Source organism: Pituophis catenifer, unplaced genomic scaffold, assembly GCF_029215685.1.
Source record: "Pituophis catenifer annectens isolate HBS135680 unplaced genomic scaffold, rPitCat1.0.hap2 SCAF_2, whole genome shotgun sequence".
In the NCBI taxonomy this organism is placed as follows: domain Eukaryota; kingdom Metazoa; phylum Chordata; class Lepidosauria; order Squamata; family Colubridae; genus Pituophis; species Pituophis catenifer.
In genome coordinates, this window is record NW_027256882.1 from 157952285 (window position 1) to 157975514 (window position 23230).

Below are 23230 nucleotides of genomic sequence, written 5' to 3' on the forward strand. Positions count from 1 at the left end.
ATGAGTCTTTCTTTTCGTTGTCTTTTTTTTTTTTTTAACTTCGATATATTTTAAAATATTAAGATGTCTTTTGCTCCTTTTTTATTTATATAAGTTATTGTGAAATGAGGCTGTCTGTTGTCTTGAATCTCCTAAAAAAATAAAGGGGGTTAAAAAAAAAAAAAAAGGAATGTGTGGCTGAATAAATACTTGGTGTTTGCAGAGGTTTCTCATGTTTTATGATAAGACCTGAGCAGATCTGAAGAGCAAAATGTGATTTGGCAAGCGTGGGTGGTGCACGCATAGCACCTCTTTGAGAACACGTGAAGCCAAATGCATCTTTTCCTAGGATTTACATGCCAGTTGTGTGGGACAGCAGTGCAAGCCCAGAAAAATGGATTGCGTTAAAAGTGTTCCTAACGGGTTACATGCATTCTCACATGCTCAAAATCGCATGTTATCCCTCGAGTTCAGATTTTGCAGAGCCCTGTTAAGAAAAGATAGCCTCGCTCTTGCTCTTTTTACTAAGTGGCCTTCAGTCCAGTGGTGGAATTCAAATTTTTTTTTACTACTGGTTCTGTGGGCGTGGCAGGGGAAGGATACTGCAAAATCCCCATTCCCTCCCCACTCCTGGGGGAAGGATATTGCAAAATCTCCATTCCCTCCCCACTCCTGGGGGAAGGATACTGCAAAATCCCCATTCCCACCCCACTCGGGCCAGCCAGAGGTGGTATTTGCCGGTTCTCCGAACTACTCAAAATTTCCACTACCGGTTCTCCAGAACATACTGAATTTCACCCGCTTCAGTCCAGACAAAGCTAAGGCAGTCTTGGAAGGCAGAGTTAAGGGCTGCAGCATTTTTGCTCGAGCTAGAAATCTGTTCACTCAAGCTTCTAAAGCGTATAGAATCCCAGAACCCTGCTTCCAGCAGAAAGGGAAGGCCATGGCATCATTCTGCAAAGTAACATTTCCTTTGATTGCCTACAATTCTTTGTCTCTGTTCAGAAGTGAAGCTCCGCTGTTGGTAAGAGGTCATAACTCTGTAAACTTTTTCTTCTGCTTTTTGGCCATTGTGGGGTTGGCACTGGGTGAACTCCGTGGTAAGGCAGTGACATTTGTCTCTTCACTCAAGCCAAAGTGTGTGAGCTTTTTAAAAATTTGCTTTTAAAATAACAACAAAAGGAAAACTAATTGGAATACAAATGCATACATTGTGGAAGAAAAACAATGCATGGAGTGCTTTAAAAAAGTGAAAAAATACAACAAAGCAGTCAACCTATTAACACAATTTTATATATACTTATCTAATGTGAATGTGATTCAGATGCATAGGTATTTCTAATTTATCTTAAATAACTCATTTTCACCTGTGTTTTGTATAAATGAGTTCCGTATTTCATTGGGCTTGTCCAAACAACGTCTGCTCATAAGTGGCAAATGCAGTCAGGTCTTCAATCCATTGAGTCGAAAAGGCCATACATTTATCTTCCCAATGTTGCAGTTATCAGCAGCATTGGAAATATTTTTTGGCCATAGAAAAAAAAGGCAGGGATCCATTTGCATTAACCACCTGTCAGATTCCATGTACTAGTTGTATAATTCAAGAGAATAGTATCCACTCAAAACGTTAGCTTTTGTCACAGTCATATTTACACAGTGTGAGCTTAACTTCCCTTACATTCCTCAGTGACGGTTGAATCCAAATCAGAAATGAAACAGCTATGCCTTAAAGAGAAGGAACTAGGATTTTCCCAACAGGATGGAAACGGGAACCTATCTTGTATTCAGGTTTCACATTACTAAATTAGCTGGGGATTTCCCAGATTTCTGAAAACATTTTTTCTTGGCATACTTGGAAATGCTAGGAATTGAATCCAGAATCTTCTCTATGTAGGTTGTATGTTTTACTGTTGAGGTGCGGCGTTCTCTGTAGAGTCATGGGCATGGATAGAAATAGGCAACCTGCCTATTTAAAGTACTTGAGCCACCGGCTTCCTACAGACCTAGGCTAATTGCAGAGATGTTGACATTTGCCCTAGATCAGAGTTTGTAATTAGCTTAAGTTTGCAGAAGGCAGGTTGCACTGGAAGGGGAATAGAAGAAAGCTTGGCTTACATCCAGGGACTCAACAGGAGTCCTACAAAAGCTTAAGCTTCCAATGAAGGCATCAAAAAGCTTGGCTCAATCAATGGCATTATTGTCAGAGTGGCAAAAGGCCATTTTTTTTTCCTGCTTCAGTGGCTCTCGTTTTCCGCAGATCCTTGGCACCGCCTAGTGATCTAAAGTGTAAATAGCATTGTTGCATTGCACAGCCCTTGCATCACCATCCAGTAAATGCCAGCTTGGTGACCAAGGTTGCAAGCAGGTTGGTTTCCTTTGGAGACCATTTCATCAACAGCATTAATAGCAGTGAGGTTTGAGCAGAGCAGGACTCTGAGGGGAAAATTGGGAGAGGGGGATGGAGACCTGCACTCTTGTCCTCCATTACATCACATCTGATTTTATTGCCTGGCTCCTTGGTAGGTTCTGGATGGGATGCTGAAAGCCTCTAAAATATTTAATTTTGCTAGACATGCTTTTCATTATTAACACGCAAAGGGCAGGAACTGGAAAACAACCTGGAAAGAGGTTACGATGAAAACTTTCTAGACAAGAGGCAATCACATCTTAGAGCAAACAATTGAAAGAGTGGAAAAATTTAGCCTTGAAAAGATGAAGGGCAACGTAAGAAAATAATTCAGCTCCTTGTGGCTAGCTACCCTGCAGAAAACAGCACCAGGCTTCTGCTTGCTGTGCCCAAGAGGGAACAATACCATTAATAAGCTCATTTGAGTACTATGCACAAATATAAGTGGGTAGCAACGTGGTCAGGGCAACCTCAGGCAAGCCTCTCCCTGCCTTGCTTGTAATAGTGGATGGAAGGATTTGGGTTAGCTTTGTTTTTAAAAGGTTTGGGAAAATGTCATGGCTGTCCATTCACACTGACTTGGGGGCTGAGGTAGCTATTACGTATGCCAAGGAACTCGGAATCCATTTCTTGCTTCCCTACACCACCTCCATTTGGTGCGAGTGGCAAGAAACCAGAAAATTGCCACAAAGAAATAACTGGCTCTCAAGCCCTCTTGACACCCATAATTATTCATTTTTCTATCTTCAATACAGGTAGTCCTCGACTTACAATAATTCATTTAGTGACCGTTCAAAGTTACAACGGCAATGAAAAAATTGACTTGACATTTTTCACAGGTACCGCCTTTGCAGCATCCTCATGCTCATGTGATCAAAATTCAGACGCTTGGCAACTGGTTCATACTTACGACCGTTGCTGTGTCCCAAAGTCATGCTTTTGTGACCTTCCAACGAGCAAAGTCAATGGGGAAAACCGATTCCCTTAACTGTGGCAAGAAAATTTGTAAAATGGGTCTTGTTCTGCAATTACCCATCCAATAAGAAAGACCCAATATTGGACTTGGTCGCAGTGCTCAGCTTTATCTGTCAGGTTTCTAGCATGCTTTGTATCCATTACTGAGATGTAGCTACCTGCTAGCCACTTCAAAGTAGACCGCATTAGGAAACCAAAATCATGTAGGCCAGTGCAGCTTTTATTATAAAATGTTGAAAGCTGTCCAGAGTTGCCTCTTAATGAGATGGGTGGACTAAAAATAAAGCTATTAACAGCAGCTTTCAAACTTGTTTTCCCCTCCCTCTTTGTGAGAACTAGGAAGAGGCTTGTCTGAGATGTTTACCCAGGTTACATTTCTCCCCTGGACTTGGTCTTCTTTGATCTATTATCTTGGTAGCAGCTCTTCCTCCTGCCTCAAGACCATTCCCATTTCCCTCTACACTACCCATTTGAAGGGATGCAGTTATAGTCAGAGGCCTCGACAGAGATAGGTCAATGAGTTGGATCCAGGTTTACTCACTGAAATTAAGACAATTTTAGAAATCAGAAGGTTCCCCACTAGTGGCCTAACGATAACCTCAAGAACCAGAAGGAGAATCCCAGAGTATATCATAAAAAACTTAAGAAATTGCCAGGTAGAGTCAAGTCTTCATTGGGAGTCTCAAGCTTTTGGCTGTCACCATTAATGATATAGCAGAGTTTGGCATTTTCAGCATAAGTATTCTGCAAGATGAGAAGTGTCCATAAAAAGGTATCCCCATTGTGTTTGCTTGTTTATATGGATTTCATGGCAGCCTCTTTCTAAAATCCCCATCACCAAACCTGTGCTACCTTGGCCTGAAGTAGCTATTATATTCAGTCATACAGGATGCAGAAACAGGTTGCAGGTCTTGGCAGTAAACAGTAAGCATACAGGCAATGTGGGAGGGCCCACGTGTTCTGGACATTCTCCATCATCAGGTACCAAGAGGCAAACCTGAATCCAAAATGCCTAACTTCCTTGGGGACCCAGCTCTATTTGAGCACAAAAACTACACACAATCTCACTGTGAACTCAAAGAAGTTGAAGAGTTTTCCTGAGGACACGAAATTCACTACCATAATTTGCAAGCAACTAGAAGCTGTTTGCAACAGTCTTGGTGAAAGTAAAACGGATACATGGTAAAGTTTGAGGATTTTTATTTTAATATTTTTCCCATACAAAGCAAGACAATGTAAATTTTATTTGAATCAAAACACCGTTGTTTTTTTGTTCAAAAACCCTGTCTCTTCACAGTAGGCGGCTAAAGAATGCAGCCAGGGCTGGCCATCCAAAGAGCGACAGAGTTTACTCTATTAAACCCTGTTAGACAAGGTCTCTATGAAGTAGATTCTTGCAGTTTAGTTCTTGGCACTATTCCAAGGGGGAAGGAGGGATGAAGAACGGAGGACGTAAAAAAAATTTGTTTTCTCAAGCAAGCAAAACTGGAGCCTGGCTTCAGATGCCAAGAAGAGCAGGAGAAACATCTGGTTAGCTGCAAGGAAAGCTTAACGGGCATGTAAGAGAGGGAGCCATTTTTAATACCAAGTGTACACCGATCCCAGTTTCTCCAGGATGTAGGAATACTATTCCCGTTATACAATATCCAGCCAATTCCCTCCAACCCATTTGCGGTAGGATTCATTCCCAGATGTTAAAAGGGAAGAGGCAGCCCCATGTCACCCTGACATCTTGCTGACCAAGGCTACTCAGTCCCATTAATAGTTCAAGGTGCTGGGTTCATCCTCCTCCTAAGCGAACTCAAATAATTAAATATCAGGAATGCAATTAAACCAGACCAGACCTTACCACACTGACACCTATCTAAAGACAAACACACAAACAAATAAAAACCTGTCAGCAGTTGCTAAAAACTGAGATGAGTGCCAGACAAAATTTCTCACCTGCACAAGTTAGTTTTTGCTAACCAGTGGCAAAATGAGGGTGGTGAAGTTAGCACGATGGATCAGATCATAGAAGATCTCCAACAGGAGTTTTTCAATCTGCAACTAGTTTTATAGCCTTGCATCTTTCTTCCCACCCTCTCCCCTCCACCCATCCTAGAGGAAGGAACTTGAGCAACATCCATCTCTTTAAAACCCCTGCAGACAAGTCAGCCTTATTATCAGGCAAATGTTTCAAAACAATTTCAGAGTATCACCGGCACCAGCAAGAGGCAAGTTCTCCCCTGCTCTGCTCTCACTGCAATTTGAATGTGATCGGAGGTGAATAGAAAAATGGAAGGGACTTATGCTACCCCCCTCAAGTGAAAACTGCCATGTCATTACCAATAATACAGATATGAACTCAGCCTCTGATAGTCAGAAGAGTGAAGTGGGATATGTGTTTATGTAGAAGTGGGGCAAAGCCAGGTTCCAGCATTAGGATCAGCCAGTTAGCTTTTTCAAGAGGCTCAAAAAAAAAAACAAGGGAAAAAAAATCCAATTTCCACAAAGTATGAAAATGTCACAGATGCTTCTCATTCACACAGAAGAACAGGGGGCACCTTTAATGAAGATCAAGTTGGATGGAAGCAAGAAAGAGGCAAAGGGGGGTAAGAAACAGGAATCTCCACGCAGGCATCTGGTTTCGCTTTATTTTTCTTTTTTCTTCTTGTTCTGAAAGGAAACAAAAATCACTGTCAGTGCTCTGAGCTCCTGGACGCATTGATCAGGATCCCATGCCAGTTAAAGAGATATTTGCTCTGTTCTAGGTTAGAATGCTGATGCAACCATATACACCCAATTCTGCAGACCCCTGGAGAAATCGGTGATCACTTGGACGAAAGATGTGATGAATCAAGGCCATCCTAATTGCTAGAGAACGTTTTGTAATGAATGGTATTTGCTCACCTATATCACAGCTAGACTTAGAAGTTCTCACCCGCTCTCCCTTAATTCTTGCAAAAAAAATTTTAGTGTGCCATCCTGAAAATAGTATGAAAGTGCAACTTGCAAATAGTTCTTCCTTGCTGAATGAGCAAGCAATGAAGCCTGCAGCTAGGACGGGGAAAGGCTGTAGCTTCAGTTCGGAAGATGGACTTTGAAACTTGCCAGGGAGTCAAAGGTAGTGCCTGTTTCTAGAATGGCCCAGCTGTCAAGGGAGGTTAATTTCACATTGATAATGTGCCAATTCCATCTTTTCCCTCTTACCACTTTGCATGAAACCAAGCCTTCCTATGCCTCCATCCCTCCATCTTCATTCCCTACTCTTAATAAATCTTCATCCCTTTACTCTGTTTTTCACTTCCTGCATGGCTCATTATGCGTATGGATCAAGCTTACCTTTGATTCATCTTTGATTACTTACTCTTCAATCTTTTATTCAGCTCTCTATTTTTTCTAAACAATTTTATATCTTATGTTTTATATATATTTATTATTTTTAAAAAGTCCTCCCCATTTTTGTAAAGCTTCCCCTTTCCTTTTGGGCTTATATTTGATACATATGCCTACGAGAGGAGGCAACAGCTAAATGCACTTACTATAATAGTCCTATTAATGTGCAGTAAAAAAAGATTATGTGCTGAAAAGAAATGGGGGCATTCTAGGTAGGAAGTAGGGCTTTCCGTTTAGAAAAGTCAAGGTAAGAAGCCACCTGCTTTTGCCAAGTAGAAGAAAGTTTCTCTCCCAAAGCATCTGCCTCTCAATGGAAACACCCTACGCTGGAACTCTGTAATCATGGCTTCTTGCTTGCCTTTGTGGGAGATGGTGCACTTGGCCACTTAATGGATATGCATCAGAGACAGCCCCGTGCGTGCAGACCTACCTCATTCATGCCCAAGATGACCATGAGCTCCCGGAAGATGTTAACGAAGTCCAGGAAAAGATCCACGCAGTGCCTGGCACAAAGAGAAAGGTGTTGTACATCAAGTTATACCCTAAAACGGGTGTCAAACTGGCGGCCCATGGGCCGGATGCATCACACACAGGCCATGCCCACCCCGGCTCTGGAAAAGCAAAAAACCCTGCAATACATCACATGAAGTGATCAAGTTTGACACCTGTGCCCTAAAATTACAAATGGGAGGCTTTGCCAGAGCCTCTTCTCTGCTCTATTGTTTTATTCATAATCAACTATTTGTGTACCATCTTCTACTGCCAGAGTTCATCTGAAATCTTGCTTCCATATTTAACTCTGGCTTTTTCCACCATAAAGCTTTTAACCTCCCTGCTTTCCTCCAAGCGAAGTCTCTTTTATTTTGAACCCAATGGAGAAGAAGCTCTTCTGCATCTCCTGTTTAGTTTCCTCACTTGAAAATCCTTATCGTATGTGGCAGCTCCTTCCTCTCCAACTCTTACATAGCCCTAGGCTTGTCGCCAACACACTCACCAGATATAGTCCTTGTCTCCATTCTCAGCCTTCTCAATGATGAGCTGAGTGTCAAACAGCACAAAGCCACACATAACCATAAGTCCAATGTAGAGATTAGCCTGGAGGAAGAAAGAAAGCCAATTAGACAAAATCATTCCAATGGCACAGCCTGGCCCTGCAACCTACTGAGAAACCTGAAGTGGTTCTGTGTTAACTCCCGGCTTCAATATATACAGAGCCGGATCTCTTCATGAATTAAATGAATTCATTGTTCACAATGTCAGCATTAATTCCATTTTCATTTCTGACAATAACTTTCTAGTTATTATTTTGTGTACCTAAACACTGCATCCAACACTGGCGGGGGGGGGGGGGGAACCCTCAGAATACCTAAAGCTCACAGAAGGTTGCTTTCCAATGCCGGAGGTGTCTGTATAATAAGATGTCTGATAATTACGGTACTCATCTGCAGCCATCATTACAGAATGTAATGCAAAATACTGCAATCTGTATAAAGCCCCAAATCTGTTATTCTAATGCAGCACATCTTGCTCGTACAATAATAAGCTAAAAGAAAAGGGAAGCTGGGCACATCTGAACAGCTGCTCCCAGTAGGCCAGTTGCCAGTTCTATGTTCCAAAAAGGCAGGTTTGCTACAGGGGCTTGGGCTGCTATCAACTTTCAAGCTGACAAGATCAGGAAAACGGCAGCCACTCACCGTGAAAAGCCAAGTTGAGCCCAAGAAAATGTTGATCAGGGAGAACAGCAGCATCAAGAACAGGCCAGAGAAAAGGACACCTGAAAAAGGAGCAGAATCACGATGAGCAAAAACGGCCAATCAAAATGAACCCGACCTCTTCGAAAGTAAGTGGGCAGTGGTTGCTGCTGCAGCAGCTGCTTACCCCCTAGATACAGGTAGGCACGGCGCTTAGCAAAGAGAGCACTCAGGGAGAAGCAGCTGAAGATCACTGCTGTGCCCAGGAAAGCAGTTGGGATGATGCTGTAGGGAGGGAAGGGACAAGAATGAATGCCTAAGGAGGAGATGGATGGATGGAAGGACTCAAGAGCTATGAATTAACAGAATTTGCTTTAGAAATATTCAAAGGGTTTGACTTTTAAGTCTCTGAAAGGATCTAGATGCTTCAATGGGAAGAGCTTAGTAACAGCCCCAGTGTGCCCCCATCATTACTGCTGAGCAGGATATCTGGTTCTCACTTTCAAGGTGAAAAGTGGCAAAGGATAGAGCAAACTGGTGAGTTTCCCCTTACCTGGGGTTGATGGCAATGCACATCTCCAGCAGAGGACCCAGGTTGACTCCTGGAAGAGGAAGGAATGTAGCCTCAGAGACAAGTTTCTTGCTCATGCGTATGTACATATATACTTTCCAATTCATTACATGTATATATTTAAAAGACATAAGTTATGGATTACACAAGCACTCCCTTCATAAAAGACATAAGAGGGGCAAAATGCCACACAAAAACATTCCGAAAGTGATAAGGTGCTCTATGTCATTTCAGATAGGCAGGGAGCCCTCATTTTATAGCATTCTATTCTATTTGCTGCGTTCTTCCTTTTGGCTGGAAAACCATTTGGCTTCCTTTTCAGACACAGGATTACACAAGAGCCATTCTGCTGTAATGTGATACTAGGCAGCTGCATTCATGCATGAAGTAAACTTTGCCCAGTGCTTCCGCCATCAATCATTGCCATTCTGCCAGATCCTCTGATGGCCTTAATGGCACCATTTCATTCCTCCCACAGCATAGCTCCCACTACCCCAGCAAGAGAAAGCAGCTAAAAATGTCTTTCTTGCTTATGGTAATTCCACATTTGCACATGTGGAGTATTAAACTGCTGCTACTCCCCTCAGTTCTCGCTTCTCCAGCCCCGCACATACCAGTGAGGAAAGCAAAGCCTGCCAGGATAGCCAGACGTTTCTCTTCAGTTTCTCGGCTGTGGGGTGTGGCCATCAACCAAATCATAAGGCCTAATGCTCCCAGGCCAGTCAGCAGTCCAAACTGCAAAACAAAGTGGGAAAGACAGAGATTAACACAGGCTGGTCAGAAGAAAGACCCAGTTCAACCTAAGCCCGTTTGCTGCATCTCCCACTCTTTTAAAGAAAATTCTGGTCATCAGAACCGTTTTCCCATGCAGATTTTGAAAGGAAACAAGGAATCAGTATTTTGCATAGCCGGTCTCTTGGAAGGGAAATTCTGTCACTGTTCAATTTTTAAATTTAATTATGAATGCGTTCAATCTTAAATATTTTAAATACACAGCTAGATTTTCATCAGTTTTCTGTTACGACAATTTTATAAGCACCAGTGAAATCTGTAACGATTCTGCTCTGCAAGTAGGATTATGTACGTATCCTACATAGGTATGTAGAAAAAGGTCTAGCAAAAAGATATGGAAATGGAAACTAGAACGCCGTTCTCCGAATTTAAACTTTATTAACTACTGTAGGGCTTAAGTTTAAATGTAAACATTAACAAGTGATTCTGATAATGAGAAAATTTTCAATCTGGCAGGACTCTGAGCAGTGTATCTATAGTCCCACCTCTCACTTGAGTTTCACAATAGAAACAAAAAGCTCTTTCAAACAGGAACAAAGACCTCTGAGAACATGTATTTATTTAGAGACTTTTTGTTGGGATATGTTTGTGGAAAGTTTTAAAGGCTTAGAATTTCACTGAATATGCCATCTAGCCATGGAGCACCAGCAGAGAACCACAAAAAAGGATACATTCCTGCTTATTTCCACAAGCCGGAATGTACTGTTTTGCAGTCTTCCTGCTGGCATTTAGCCCTCAATAACCAAGATGACCTTCAGCTTATATATCGTCCCAGAGAAATGCCTTAGAATTCTTACCTGCACCAGCTGAGTTACCACATTGAGATAAGCACCAGCCGCCGCTAGGAACATACATAATGCAAAGCTGGCATACACCTTCTTCAGGTGCTGCTGAGTTGATGCAGAACTATAGGGATGAAGGAAGAAAATTAAGCTCTGTTACACAATACTTAGAAGCACAGCCATTCCCAAACTGACCATTTGCTAGCTTCTAGCCATATCACAAACCACACAGAGTCAATAGTATCTAACCTGCTTCAGAGAAAGCTTACATTTTCTTGACACCATCACTAAGAATCCCTTACTTCAGAATCTCCAGTGCTGAAATACTGCTTCCAGAGGGGACCAAGTATTTCCCAAAGATATGAAGGTTTTTAGGACAGTTAAAAACACCTGAGGGGTCTGGTCGTAGAGAAATGCAGTGCGAATATACAAGGATATGCAGTTCTGACTTGCACAGCACATCATTCTGGCAACAGGCTACGGCACAACATATTTAAATCAAGAGCCATTTTGAATAGCTCTGCCCTCTTTGGAAAACAAAGACAGTTTTAATCCACAGTCTTTTCTCAAGAAAACAGAAAAAATGGGGTGGTCTGGCTCCAGCAACCCAGGTCCTGCCAGCCTTCTCACCATCTTTCATGGGTGATGGAGCCTACCTAACCTCACATCTCTGTTCCTAAACATCCAAGAAAGAAATTGAATCGTCTCAGAATAAGATTAAGCAGGCAACAGGTACTCACATGTGGGAGAACTTGAAGAGAGCATCAAAATTTATGTTCCTGTTGAAAACATCCATAGCACTAGTTGGTGAGGTGCAATTCTCTATGTCAAAACACACAATCTGCAGAAAGGGAAAGGAAGGCCACATTAAATGGAGAAGACCTAAATAGATTTTTCCCCCTTAGAACTGGTGTGTTCAATCTCTACTTTTCTTCTTATAGACAAGCTCCTCCCACCTGCTTGTTTAATTCACATTAAACAGCACCCTCAGTCCATAGCGCAGTTTTAAAATGACATCAACCCCCTCCCCCCATTTACATCTTTTGTGGTGGCACTTCTGCAGAATTCCTAGGTTTTCTTTTTCCTCTGGGTAAAAGGAACTTCAAATAATCAAATTATTATCATTACCAAGGAACCAAGCACAGCAACATAAGGGAACAGGGAAGTTAAAGCAGTAGCTTAAAGATATGTAGAAGCAAAAAACAGATTTTCCAGGTCCAAGAAAAAATACATTTGCTTCATCTGAATACTCCTACAGAAAACACATTTCTACACAGACTACTTTATATCCTTCTCTCCATGTAGTCTCCTGTTTCCATCAATTCAATCTCCAGCTATAGTATAAGATATGCAATTCAGATTTTACCCAAAAGACACAGGTTAAGTAAGTAAACTCCTGATGCACCACTGCTAAAAAGTTATTCTTTCTACTTGAGACTCACCAGCTAGTCCAATATGTATCCCACAAGCTTCTTCCTCTTTGTCCTACTCTGAAAAATCTAGAGACTGCAACGGTTCGGCAGGCACCCAAACTGGCTTGGTGTATATGGTGCAATTATTGCAGGCTCTTGCAAGGCTAGTTAAAGCCTCCTTGAGGAATTGTGCTCACCTGGGAGCCTTGCTTCACAACTCAGCAGCTGGAAAGGAAGAGCATTAGCCTCCTTAATGATCTTCCCAGGAAAGGATGGGGTGGAGTTAGAGAAAGGCAGCCCTCCCAGCTTGAGAGTCAAGGCCAATATGTTGGGTTATTATTCTCTAGGAGGTGGGATTCCACCCCACTGTTCTGTTTTGTAACAACATGCACAGGTATTTTACTCACTCAGGGGAGCAGCATGAGCATTTTACTTAACAATACAAGCATTTCTACCCTCCTCCATCCAAAGGTTATTCTTAACTAGTTGCTCTAACCTTATGGCAAAGAATGGCCATAGCTATGTGGAAACCAGTCCAGCAACTAAATACTTATTTTCTGATAGGCAGGAAGATCCGGCTTGGCAAGAAGTTTGCATTGTAGGTTTGTATTTGCTAACAAGGTGCACTAGTGTTAAGGAAATGCCTTTAATCTTGTGAGAGATTAAACTCACATCTCTATCTTCTTATATTTCTCTACATTTACTTCATTTATCAGAGGCATACACATGGTGGGGGGGGATCACACTGAAAAGCTCTAAAAAGGAAGTCTGTCTTGAGGTATCAAAAGCCACACTTTAAGAACAACCTGAATTGGAAAGCTGAACCTGAAAATTACACAGTGTGTAATTTGGGTATTAGGTGCTTGTATTAGGTAACATGACTCAACCATCAGGGCATCAAAATAGGTCACACAAGAGTGGAAGAAATATTTTCTGCCCAGCACCCAGTTCTTCCAGATGCCAAAAGCTATTCAAAGAAGAACTTAGATAAGATCCAAGACTAGGGAATCATTTTGAAATATAGATTTCTGCAATGGGAGGGAGACCCTCTTCATAACAAAGCATAAAGCTGAAACTATTCCAGAAGAAAGTATAAGTTCGCACTTCTCACTACTGACACATCTGAAAAGTAAGGAGCAAAATGAGAACCTATAAAGCTCGGGATTACTCTTAATAAGCATCCTTTATGTTTCAAAAAGCCTTATACTTTTCCAGCAGCTTTAGCCACAGCAGGAGTAACTAATGGTTTTCATTAGTGTTCTCCGAGCCCACTTAGCCACAGAGAATATAGGAAAGAATTTTTACATTACATTTTAGACCATTTGTTCACAGACAGCAGTCCATTTATGGTGTGCCTGAAATGGAATATTATTTCTTTCACACATAGATAAAACTCTCGAAACACGTGTTTTATTTCATGCTTGGAGCAATTAAAATGGCCATTGAAGGTTGCAACTTCACAACGTAGAAATATGTTCAGCATGCCCCACTCAAAATGTGATGCCACTCAAAACAGCTGAGATTTTTTTTTCATGCTTGCAACATTCAAAATGGCTGTTTTCAACTAAAGATATACTGCACATCTCTACTTCCATTTATGACAGATGGTAGCACTAGTTATCTACATCTGAGTTTAAAAAAATTCTGGTCCTGCTCCCCAAGGCACTGACCAGCTCTGATTGAATATATTATGCTTATAATTAAATTGAATTTTTCCCATTCTACAAAATCCATCCATCTTGCAAATTAACTTCCAATATAAATAATGAAAATTAATTTGCATTGTTTAAAAACAAGACGGCTTCAACTATTTTGCAGATCACAAAGAAATCTGAGAAAGTGAAAGGCCATGTACACCTCCTTCACATTAATATATTTTTCCTTCAGCATTAACATCAGATCCAGTAATGTGAAAATTATGAATCACAGACTAGCATTTTAGATATGAAGTTCTATGCAACATGCCTACAGAAAAGAGTTTTGTCAGTTTTAGAATGTTGACCAAGTACAAAGAATTTTTGGACTGATTCTCCTGGGTAAGCTGTAAGACTGTGGATGATTGAATTTGAAGGAAAACCAAAAAACTGCCATTGGGAAGGAACACAGTTCAGGAATACAGAAGGATGGTGGCATGTCCAGCAAAAAGAATGTTAACTGTTGATTGAATGGAAAGGCTCCTAGTTCATATTTACATTTAGCTTTTGCAATCCCAGTAGTATCCAAAAACATCCCTATTTGTGTAAGTATAATCAGAAGAACTACAATCTTATTAAAATATTCTGAGGAATGACCATGATCTCATTACTCCTGCCCAATCTTTCTTTTGCCTTTAAAATCTCATAGTCATATCTTTTGGATGATAAACCTAGGATGATAATTCCCTTTATCCTAATATTTATGAGCTAGTTGGTAGCTTGCTTGGATAAGGACAATCCAAAATAAACTATAAGACAATACTTAATAAACACCAGGTTATTAGAATGTGTAAAATAGAACTCATACCATCACTGTACACCCAAATATGAGGTGCATATTATCTAGCAGCACAGTTTGATCAAGAATGTTCTGTCGAAAAAGCGGAAGAATTTTATCAAAAAAATTTAAAAATAAACTTAACATCTTTAGGCATAACACAGGACAAGCAAAAGGAGTTGGAAATAAAGGGAAAACATCAAATTACAGAGGCTGTGGTAGATAAACTGTCTTTGGACTCTTTGGATACCCCAGCTGGACTGTCTATAAATTTGAGAGCAGTGTCATCTGATTCTAATGTGATGAACTATCAACCTACAGACAAGTGCGTAAATCAATTAGTTGATATACAAGTGATGGATAAGACATATGAGATAATAAAACAAAACCAACAAGATCAATCTACAAAGCAGAATGACAACCGAACAGCTGATACACAACTTGTAGGAAGGAAATCTGGATGGAAATGCAACCCGCAAAAGAAAAAGAAAAGAAACAGATCTCGTAGAAATAGTAGTTTCTAAACCAAGCAACAGTGAAGCCAGGGATTTTAAAAAAAATAAATAAATGAATATGTGAAAAGATATTGGTGGCGAATTATTGTTTAATACTATCTTGAGGAAAGTGGCAGATCTCTGCAATGCCGTGATTTTGGGATGTGGAAAGAGCCTTACACTGTTGGATTTGAACTATCTATTTTGGATTTCTTTTACCGATAAATATATTATATCTATTTTGAGTTACAAGGCAAGAGAGTCATGCTGGGGCATGCAGAAGATCTGGCTGTTACCCACTAAGATGATGGGGATTTATAATCCTGATGAAAACCACAATTACAACTATATGGAATATAATTATAATGTCACTCGGGTGGTTGTTTTTACTTTTATATATACATGAGGATATTCATTATTGATGGGGGCAGAAGATGACTGAAGATTTTGAATAAACTGTTGCACCAGGATACTATGTTACCCTATTATGGATGACGGATTTAACAATCTAGTGGAAAGACATCAAAGAAGATACTAAATGAATTATACATTTAAAGTTATTGTCTTTTCTTTTTTTTATAAAATGGAACGTATATATAGACATATGTATATTTTAGCAGAGTGGGCAGTGGATTATATTTAGAATTGTAGTGCATGGTAATCTTGCAGGAAACTGGGTTGAAATAGGTTAGTTTAGTGATTGATTAGTTTAAGAAAAAGGATTTTTAAGTTATATATTTCGGGGAGTGGAAGAATTGGATAGAACTGAATAAATGTTAAATTTGGAGAAGGCTGCTTTGAAATGTTAAATTAATATATATAAAAGTAAAGGTCATGTTGTTGTAATAATAATAATATTTTATAAGTTTGGGGGAGGAGAAAAAGGGTAGATTGTGAAAAGCGGAGAAAAGCGGAGTTATAAGAACACTATGCTAAGGGTCAGTATTTTGAGGAGTGAGTAAGGGCATGGTAAAATATTATGTAATTAATTATGAATTAGTTTATTGTTGTGAAGAAGAAGTCACAGGGGGGGGGGTGAGGGGGGGTTAGGGAAGAAGGGAGGAAAAGGGGGAAAAACTTGTATTCGAAAAACTTTTTCAATAAAAAAAAAAAAAAAAGAATGTTCTGTGAAGCAACAATTAGAGCCTACATTTCAAGTCCAGAGCAGGACACAATCAACATGTATATTGATTCTGAAATTCTTCCTTAGCCACATACATCCAAAGAGACACCTTATTAATATAACCCTAGAACTGGAAAGGAAATCCACTAGAGCAGTGTTTCCCAAACTTGACCCTTTGAAGATGTATGGACTTCAACTCCCAGAATTCCTCAACCAGGCATACTGGCTGGGGAATTCTGGGAGTTGAAGTCCATGCATCTTAAAATAGCCAAGTTTGGGAAACACTGCACTAGGGAATGCAAACAGGCTTGGCTGTAATCTAGGTTAAGGATCAGTTTGTTCTTGAGAGAGGAACCCATAGGATTTTTTAAATAAATAACCAGAAATACTTAGCCACATATATGACTTTCATCACCAAGAGCTAATATTTATTTATTCAATTTCTGTGGCTGCCATCTCAAGCAAGTGGCTCTGGGCAGTGAATAATCAAACAGGTAAAAACGATTACAATAGAATACAAATTAAATATATATGGCAGTTGAGAAAAAACCATCCTGGATATCAATATAACCAGAAAACGGGACTCTTTACAGTCTTGAGGCCCTAGCCTCGGCCTAGGCACAAACCTAGGTCCTCAAAGCCTTATGAAAAGGTCAATAGAGTTGAAGTCATCCTCAGTCCTGAGGGGAGAATGTTCCAGAGGACAGGAAGGGACACCTCCTAGTACCTACCAGCTGACATTCCTTGGTTGATGAAACCCATACATAGCACACCCAACCTGCCAGATTGAATTTCTATTACAATTCTACAAACACCTCCATATTCCATTACTATTATCCACAAATAGGAACTTACTAGCTATCAAATAACGGAGAAGAGGATGGTGGCAGGAAGGAGGTCGTCCCCCATTTATAGCCTCTCCTGTAAAAAGCAGACCAATCCTCACAGCACCAAATTGCAAGAGAGAAATGTCACACAATGAACCATGACCTTATACATTCCTCCAACACTATGACATCAGAAAGCCAGCCAATTAGCTTTGAAGCCATGTATTGCTAGTCATCTTGTTGCCACAGGAGTCTGTTGAACTAGCCAGGAGACATATCATAGGAAACTCCTATGACTAGTCATTTACAAAGAAAAACTGAAAAACTCATCTGATCCTATGTCCCACCTCCAAAAGGTTCACACCAAATGTCACATGTATGCTGGGTGGAGGAATGTCAAAATAGTCAAATGGCAGTTACAGCACCAAGATTGAAGCCCCAACTTTTTTGAGAATGTCTATCAATCTCACATGTACACATACAAAAAAAATTAAGCTTCAGTGTGTGGTAATGGCTATAGTTTTGCCGGTTTACCTGTGCAGACTCTGCTGGGAGAAACACTAAAGGTAAAAAGTTCATCCTGACTCTTTTAATCCCTGTGTAGCAAATTATTTACCTTTAAAAATTCAATTTTTCATCAAAAGCCAACTCTACTGAGCAGTTGTCTGTGCCCTCCTTATAAATACTATATCAGATAAATCTCACATCATTTCAGTTGAGTTTTTCTTGGCTCAGACTAGTGGTCAAACAACAGGTTGTCTTTGGAAAATACTATCCAAAGCAGAATGCAAGAATCTGACTCTCCCAAAGCGTGTGGAAGATTATCTAATTTAGTATCCAACTTGATGACAACTCATGAAATAACTGAAATTCAAGAAACATGCCAATGGTACTCTTAAAATGTTATAACAATTCACACATAAAGCAGCATAAATAAATAAATTTATTTACTCGAAAAACAACTAAAATGTCCACAGATGTATCTTTCACAACATAGTATGTTTCCTAACAGAAATATAAGGAGGTTATTTCTGCCTATATTGTTCAGATTTCCCAACAGACATTGTGGTTTATATCTACCTAACATGGATCTTCCAACCTAGTATTGATTCTCCTTTGTTTGCCTATGCCTTTTAGTGCACATTACAGAATTCATTTGTTTCAGAACATTCCCTTCACAAATAAAAGTACAAATACAAGGTCTAACTCACTCCAAATATTCTCTAAATGCATCAAATAGATGACTTTGAGATGCATTTGTAACTAGAAGACATCACCTAATGTGATCAATGTTTATTAAAAAAACATGAAGGGCATTACATGGAGGAATTTGCTCTAGAGCTACCTTATTTTTGGGCACCTATCAGGTATGATTCTCAATCCCCAGAATTACCCAGTCAGCAAAGGCCATCGCTAAGGATTCTGGCTAATGTCCAGCTTCCAAGGTTGAGGACCATTGCTACTATATAGCACATATTTAAAATTCCAGCTAAACTTCTATTCCATAAAAGAAAAACCAAAATTATATCAAAAAATATTCAGGATCATTATTTTCCGGGAGGCTCAGCCTCCAACACACATCAGTGACTATATACCCTGCTGTTTTCTCTGCTTGAAGAAGGATGTGTGAAGTTTTAATTTTAACCCATTCTGGTGGAAGCAAAAATCCAGGATGCAAATATCGCTAGTTAGAAGATGGTGAAGCCCCATATATTGAATAAAGAGAGGGGAATTTAGGATGCACTGAAGACCCAGAAACACCTTTACTGGTTTCCTCTCTGGGCTTCTTCTTCCCCTTTTTGAAAAAAAACACACAAGCCCACATTTGCATAAAACCTGTTTTCCATTTCCCCCACGACAGAAGCAGAAGCAGAAGCAGGAAGGCAAATCGCCAACGCAAAAAAAAAAAAAAAATACTTCCAGATAGGCAGGACCATTATTCTTCTCCTTTAATGAAAGCTTTTCTCCACTCCGAACAAGACATAGCCAAAAAAAGGAAAAGAAAAAGAAAAAAAGGCCCACCCCTCCCCTCCCCCACCCGAAATACTTCCTTCAAGCTAGACACGGCGGTGAAAAAAGAAAAGAAAAGAAAAGAAACCCGCGTAGCCGAATAAGCGACAGATCTTCCAAGGGAAACCGAAAGAGATCAGGCGACGTCTATTTTTAAACCGACGCCACACAAACCGAATATACAGTATTACGATATATTATTTTATTTTATATCATATTATAGTTATCTCATATTATATATTGTGATATATTATTTTATTGTTTTATATATATATATATATATATATATATATATATATATATATATATACATATATACATATATATATATATATATATACACACACACACACACATATACATACGTACGTGTGTGTGTGCGTGTGCGTGTGTGTGAGAGAGAGAGAGAGAGAAGGAGAGAGAGAGAGTGAGTGAGTGAGTGAGTCTTGGCGTATTCGGGTCTTTTCCCGTGTAAAATCTTACACGGGAAAAGACCCGAATACGCCAAGACTTGCATACCTGTATCCGTGAAAATCTACGAAAACAAATATATGTATATATGTATACATATATGTATGTATGTGTATATATATATATATATATACACACACACATATACATATATGTACACATATACATATGTATGTATATATATATATGTATATATATATATGTGTGTGTATATATATATATGTATGTATGTATATATGTATGTATATATATATATATACATACACACACACACACACACACACACGTATATTATATATATTGTTCTTATTGCCTTCCGCCGTCGTTTTTTCCGCTTCGGCGTCTCTCTCTCTCTCTCTCACATCAGATACACCATTTTAGGTGCCAGCCGAGAGGCAGCCAAGCTCTTTTCAGCCCACCCTCCCTCCCATTCCACGGGTATCCCGAGGGCCTGGGGGGACGGGGACACGGAACTGCTCGGCCCCTGGAGAGACCCGAGGGCCTTTGAAACACCCACCCCAACCCCTCTTTCCCCCCGGAGGCCGGGATCTAATAGCCCAGAGGCAGCTGTCTTTTCCGAGACCGAGGAAACTCCCGCCCACCGACCCTACTGGTGGTGAGGGGGGGGAGATTAGAAATTTCTATGACGTTATCGCTCAGAACGCGGACGTAAGAATGGCCCGGAGGCACGAAAACAGCCCCGGAACGGTCCCTTTTCTTCACCCGCTTCTCTCGCGCCCCCCTCCCTCCCCAACAACTCCTCGTTGGGAGGAGAGGAAAGTCCAAAGGGGGGGGAGGGGCACGGTGACGCCTTCGGAGGAACCCCACAAAAGACGCCTTTCGGAGGGAGGCAAGAAGCGGCGTGGGTGGGGTGTGTGGGGAGGGGGTGGTGGTGGTGGTCACAGGGTTGCTATAGGAACGGAAACCAAAAAAAAGAGGCGGCCCCGGCCGTATTCTTACCCCGCCGCAGAGAAGGCGTCCGTCCCGTCACGGTTACAACAGCTGCTGCTGCTCCTGCTACTGTTCTGTTCGAACCGTACGTGTCTCTGGCCTCGAACGCCTCCGCCCCGCCTCTTTTATCCCCTCCCCACCTGCCATTGGCACTTTCAGCCTTAAGGTCCCGCCCCGGATTCCTATTGGTGTTTTCCCCAACCCACCTCCCCCCCCCAAGAGTTCTGCGGACTTCTTCGCCTTGCTATTGGTCCCACTTGCTATTGGTCCCACGGGAGGTGGCTCCTTCGCCTTGCTATTGGTCCCACGGCCGCGCCCAAGCAGCTGCGATTGGTTTATCCCGGACGAAAGGAAGCCCATCGCACACATACACACAGACGCACAGACAGACGGATACGTACGTTCGCGACGTTCATTGGTTTCTTGTTATCGAGCCTGTAGGCGGCGCCCGTGACGGGTGGAGACTTATTGCCCTTTCGTCGTAAGCCTTCCTTACCTAGAAGCGGCGTGCGACCCCTAGCGGAAGGAGTGCAACATAGAGAGCGCCGGCTGCCACGCAGCGCCATTAGAAGGAGTGGACTCTGCTGGGTGCGGGAGGAGGTTTATTTTTTTCCTGAAGCATCCAAGCCTGGAGCGCAGCCTGCTGGTAGAAGCCTCTCATTGCAGGCAACGTGCATTGCCAGGCAATCTATTACTGTAATGATTTTTCTGTGGCTCTCCTCACACAGCTGGACAATGGACTTTTTGAAAGCAAAATCTACAGTGCAGATAGTCCTTGATTTACAACTGTTCATTTAGTGACTGTTCGAAGTGACACTGGCACTGGAAAAAAAGTGACTTATGACCATTTTTCTCACTTATGACCATTGAAGCATTCCCCAGGATCATGTGATTTACATTCGGAGGCTTGATTGCTGACTCACGTTTATGACGGTTGCAGTGTCCTAGAATCATGTGATCCCCTTTCGCCACCTTCTGACAAGCAAAGTCAATGGGGAAACCAGATTCACTCAATAACCGGGTTACTAATTTAAGAATTGCATTGATTCACTTAACAAATGTGGCGAGAAGAGTCGTAAAATGAGGCAAAATTCACTTAACAAATTTCTCACTTAGCAATTTTGGGCTCAGTTGTGATCGTAAATTGAGGATTACTTGCATTGCATTTCCTTTCAAGCACTTCCGAAAAGCTATAACATGGTGCTCTGCAACAATTAACTCAATGTGACATGAAAGCAATATTCCAGTATTTGAGGGGCTGCCACAAAGAAGAGGGGGGGGAATCAACTTATTTTTCAAAGCACTAGAAGGCAAAACAAGAAACGGAAACTAATCAAGGAGAGAATATGGAATTAAGGAGAAATTTCCTGTCAGTGAGGTGAACCATTAACCAGTGGAACTGCTTGCCTCCAGAAGTCATGGGTGCTCCATCACTGGAGGTTTTTAAGAAGAGACCGGACAGCCACTTGTCTGAAATGATATTTATAGGGTCTCCTTCTTGAGCAGGGGGTTGGGATTAGAAGACTTCCAAGGTCCATTCCAGCTCTATTCTCTGATTGAATAGCACACATGGGATACTGTAATCCCCGGTGTAATACTAATAATATTACATCTACAGCCATAATACTTTTAGTTATACCACAATCAGTACCTAATTGTGAAAATAAATAGACATTACAGTTTCATTTTCAATCTATTATCTTCAAAGAAGATTAAGCAGGGGTGAAATCTGCTTACCTTCCCTACCGGTTCGGAAGTGCGTGCGCCATCATCATGTCTGATTTTTGACCCTCTGTGCATGCGCAGAAGGTTAAAACCAGAAAGTAATGATGTCCAGGTGGGTGGGCGGAGCCTCGTGCTGCCGCCGCTACCGGTTCGCCGAATCACTCGCCACCGGTGCTACCAGCTCGCGCAAACCGGACAGAACCGGCAGGATTTCACCACTGAGATTAAATACTAAAGGTGGATCACACAGAAGGCTAAGATCTATCATTCTATTCTGCAGAACATGGCTGTTGAAAATTAGGAAAAACTGAAAAATAGTTGGATAGTTGAAGCTTGTGGCAGGCTCCTCATTTGAAATGACACAGCCAACTGTTGAGCATGTTTTAATTTGGATTCCTAAACTTGGGCTTTCTGACTTAAATGGCTTTTTCCAGCTCTAAAATGCTTTGATTCTTGCATGTGGGATAATAAGGAGGAAGGGCCATACATTCCTACTCCTGAGCCTCATTTGGCTGAGGTGTTTTGGTTAGAAAGATTTCAAAAAATTGCAATATCTTTGGTGGGGGACAATAGAAGTAGTAAGTGACGTCATGCCCATCTCCCACAGGGAAAGGCTAGAGGAATGTTATATATTTAGCCTGGAAAAATTATGAAAGAGTGGTAGCGTGACTGTTATATTCAGAAACCATATTAATATTCATATTAATAATTCAGCTTGAATGTAAATTAGAAAAGCTGCAGCAGCTCTAATCACATTTACTCTAGACTATATATCACTGAACTCAAGGGAATTCATTTTCAAGTAGCAAAGATTAAGTCTAAAATCAGTGTAATTTGATTTAGTGTGGATATAGATGATCTGGTTTTCTAGATCAAATTCTGGATTGTGAACATTTCTGCTCACAATAAATGAGCTTTATTTACTATATGCGTGTGTAAATAATGATAAATAATATTTTTTATTATCTTCTTGATCTCTCGGCAGCTTCAGTACTATCAGTCATAATATCTTTCTGAACTGGCTTTGTGAGATGGAGATTGAGGGGCATTGTTTTTATAGTGGTTCTCTTATTTCATGTGAGGCCAGTTCCAGTTGGTGTTAGTTGGGAAGAGGGAGATCACTCCCTAGAGCTAGGCTCTTCCTGTGTGGAGTACTGTAGAATTCTACTC

The 23230-nt window shown here is 41.0% G+C and overlaps 1 protein-coding gene across 2 annotated transcripts; it reads right to left on the bottom strand.

Annotated features, from left to right (window-relative positions):
- Positions 1 to 4544: 4544 nt before the first annotated feature.
- On the bottom strand, positions 4545 to 20445 carry TMBIM6 (transmembrane BAX inhibitor motif containing 6). 2 transcript variants are annotated; one of them, XM_070937870.1, is made up of 10 exons: positions 20345 to 20445; positions 11316 to 11416; positions 10591 to 10699; positions 9616 to 9736; positions 8984 to 9032; positions 8618 to 8715; positions 8434 to 8513; positions 7734 to 7834; positions 7170 to 7242; positions 4545 to 6019 (listed from the first exon to the last, which is right to left on the bottom strand). In XM_070937870.1, exons 2-10 carry the CDS (start codon positions 11369 to 11371, stop codon positions 5996 to 5998), a joined length of 711 nt encoding a protein of 236 aa, XP_070793971.1. In that variant the 5' UTR covers positions 11372 to 11416; positions 20345 to 20445; the 3' UTR covers positions 4545 to 5995. The 2 variants fall into 2 exon arrangements, with proteins under 2 accessions (XP_070793971.1, XP_070793970.1); XM_070937869.1 differs by lacking the exon at positions 4545 to 6019 and having other exon boundaries at positions 7140 to 7242.
- Positions 20446 to 23230: the final 2785 nt, after the last annotated feature.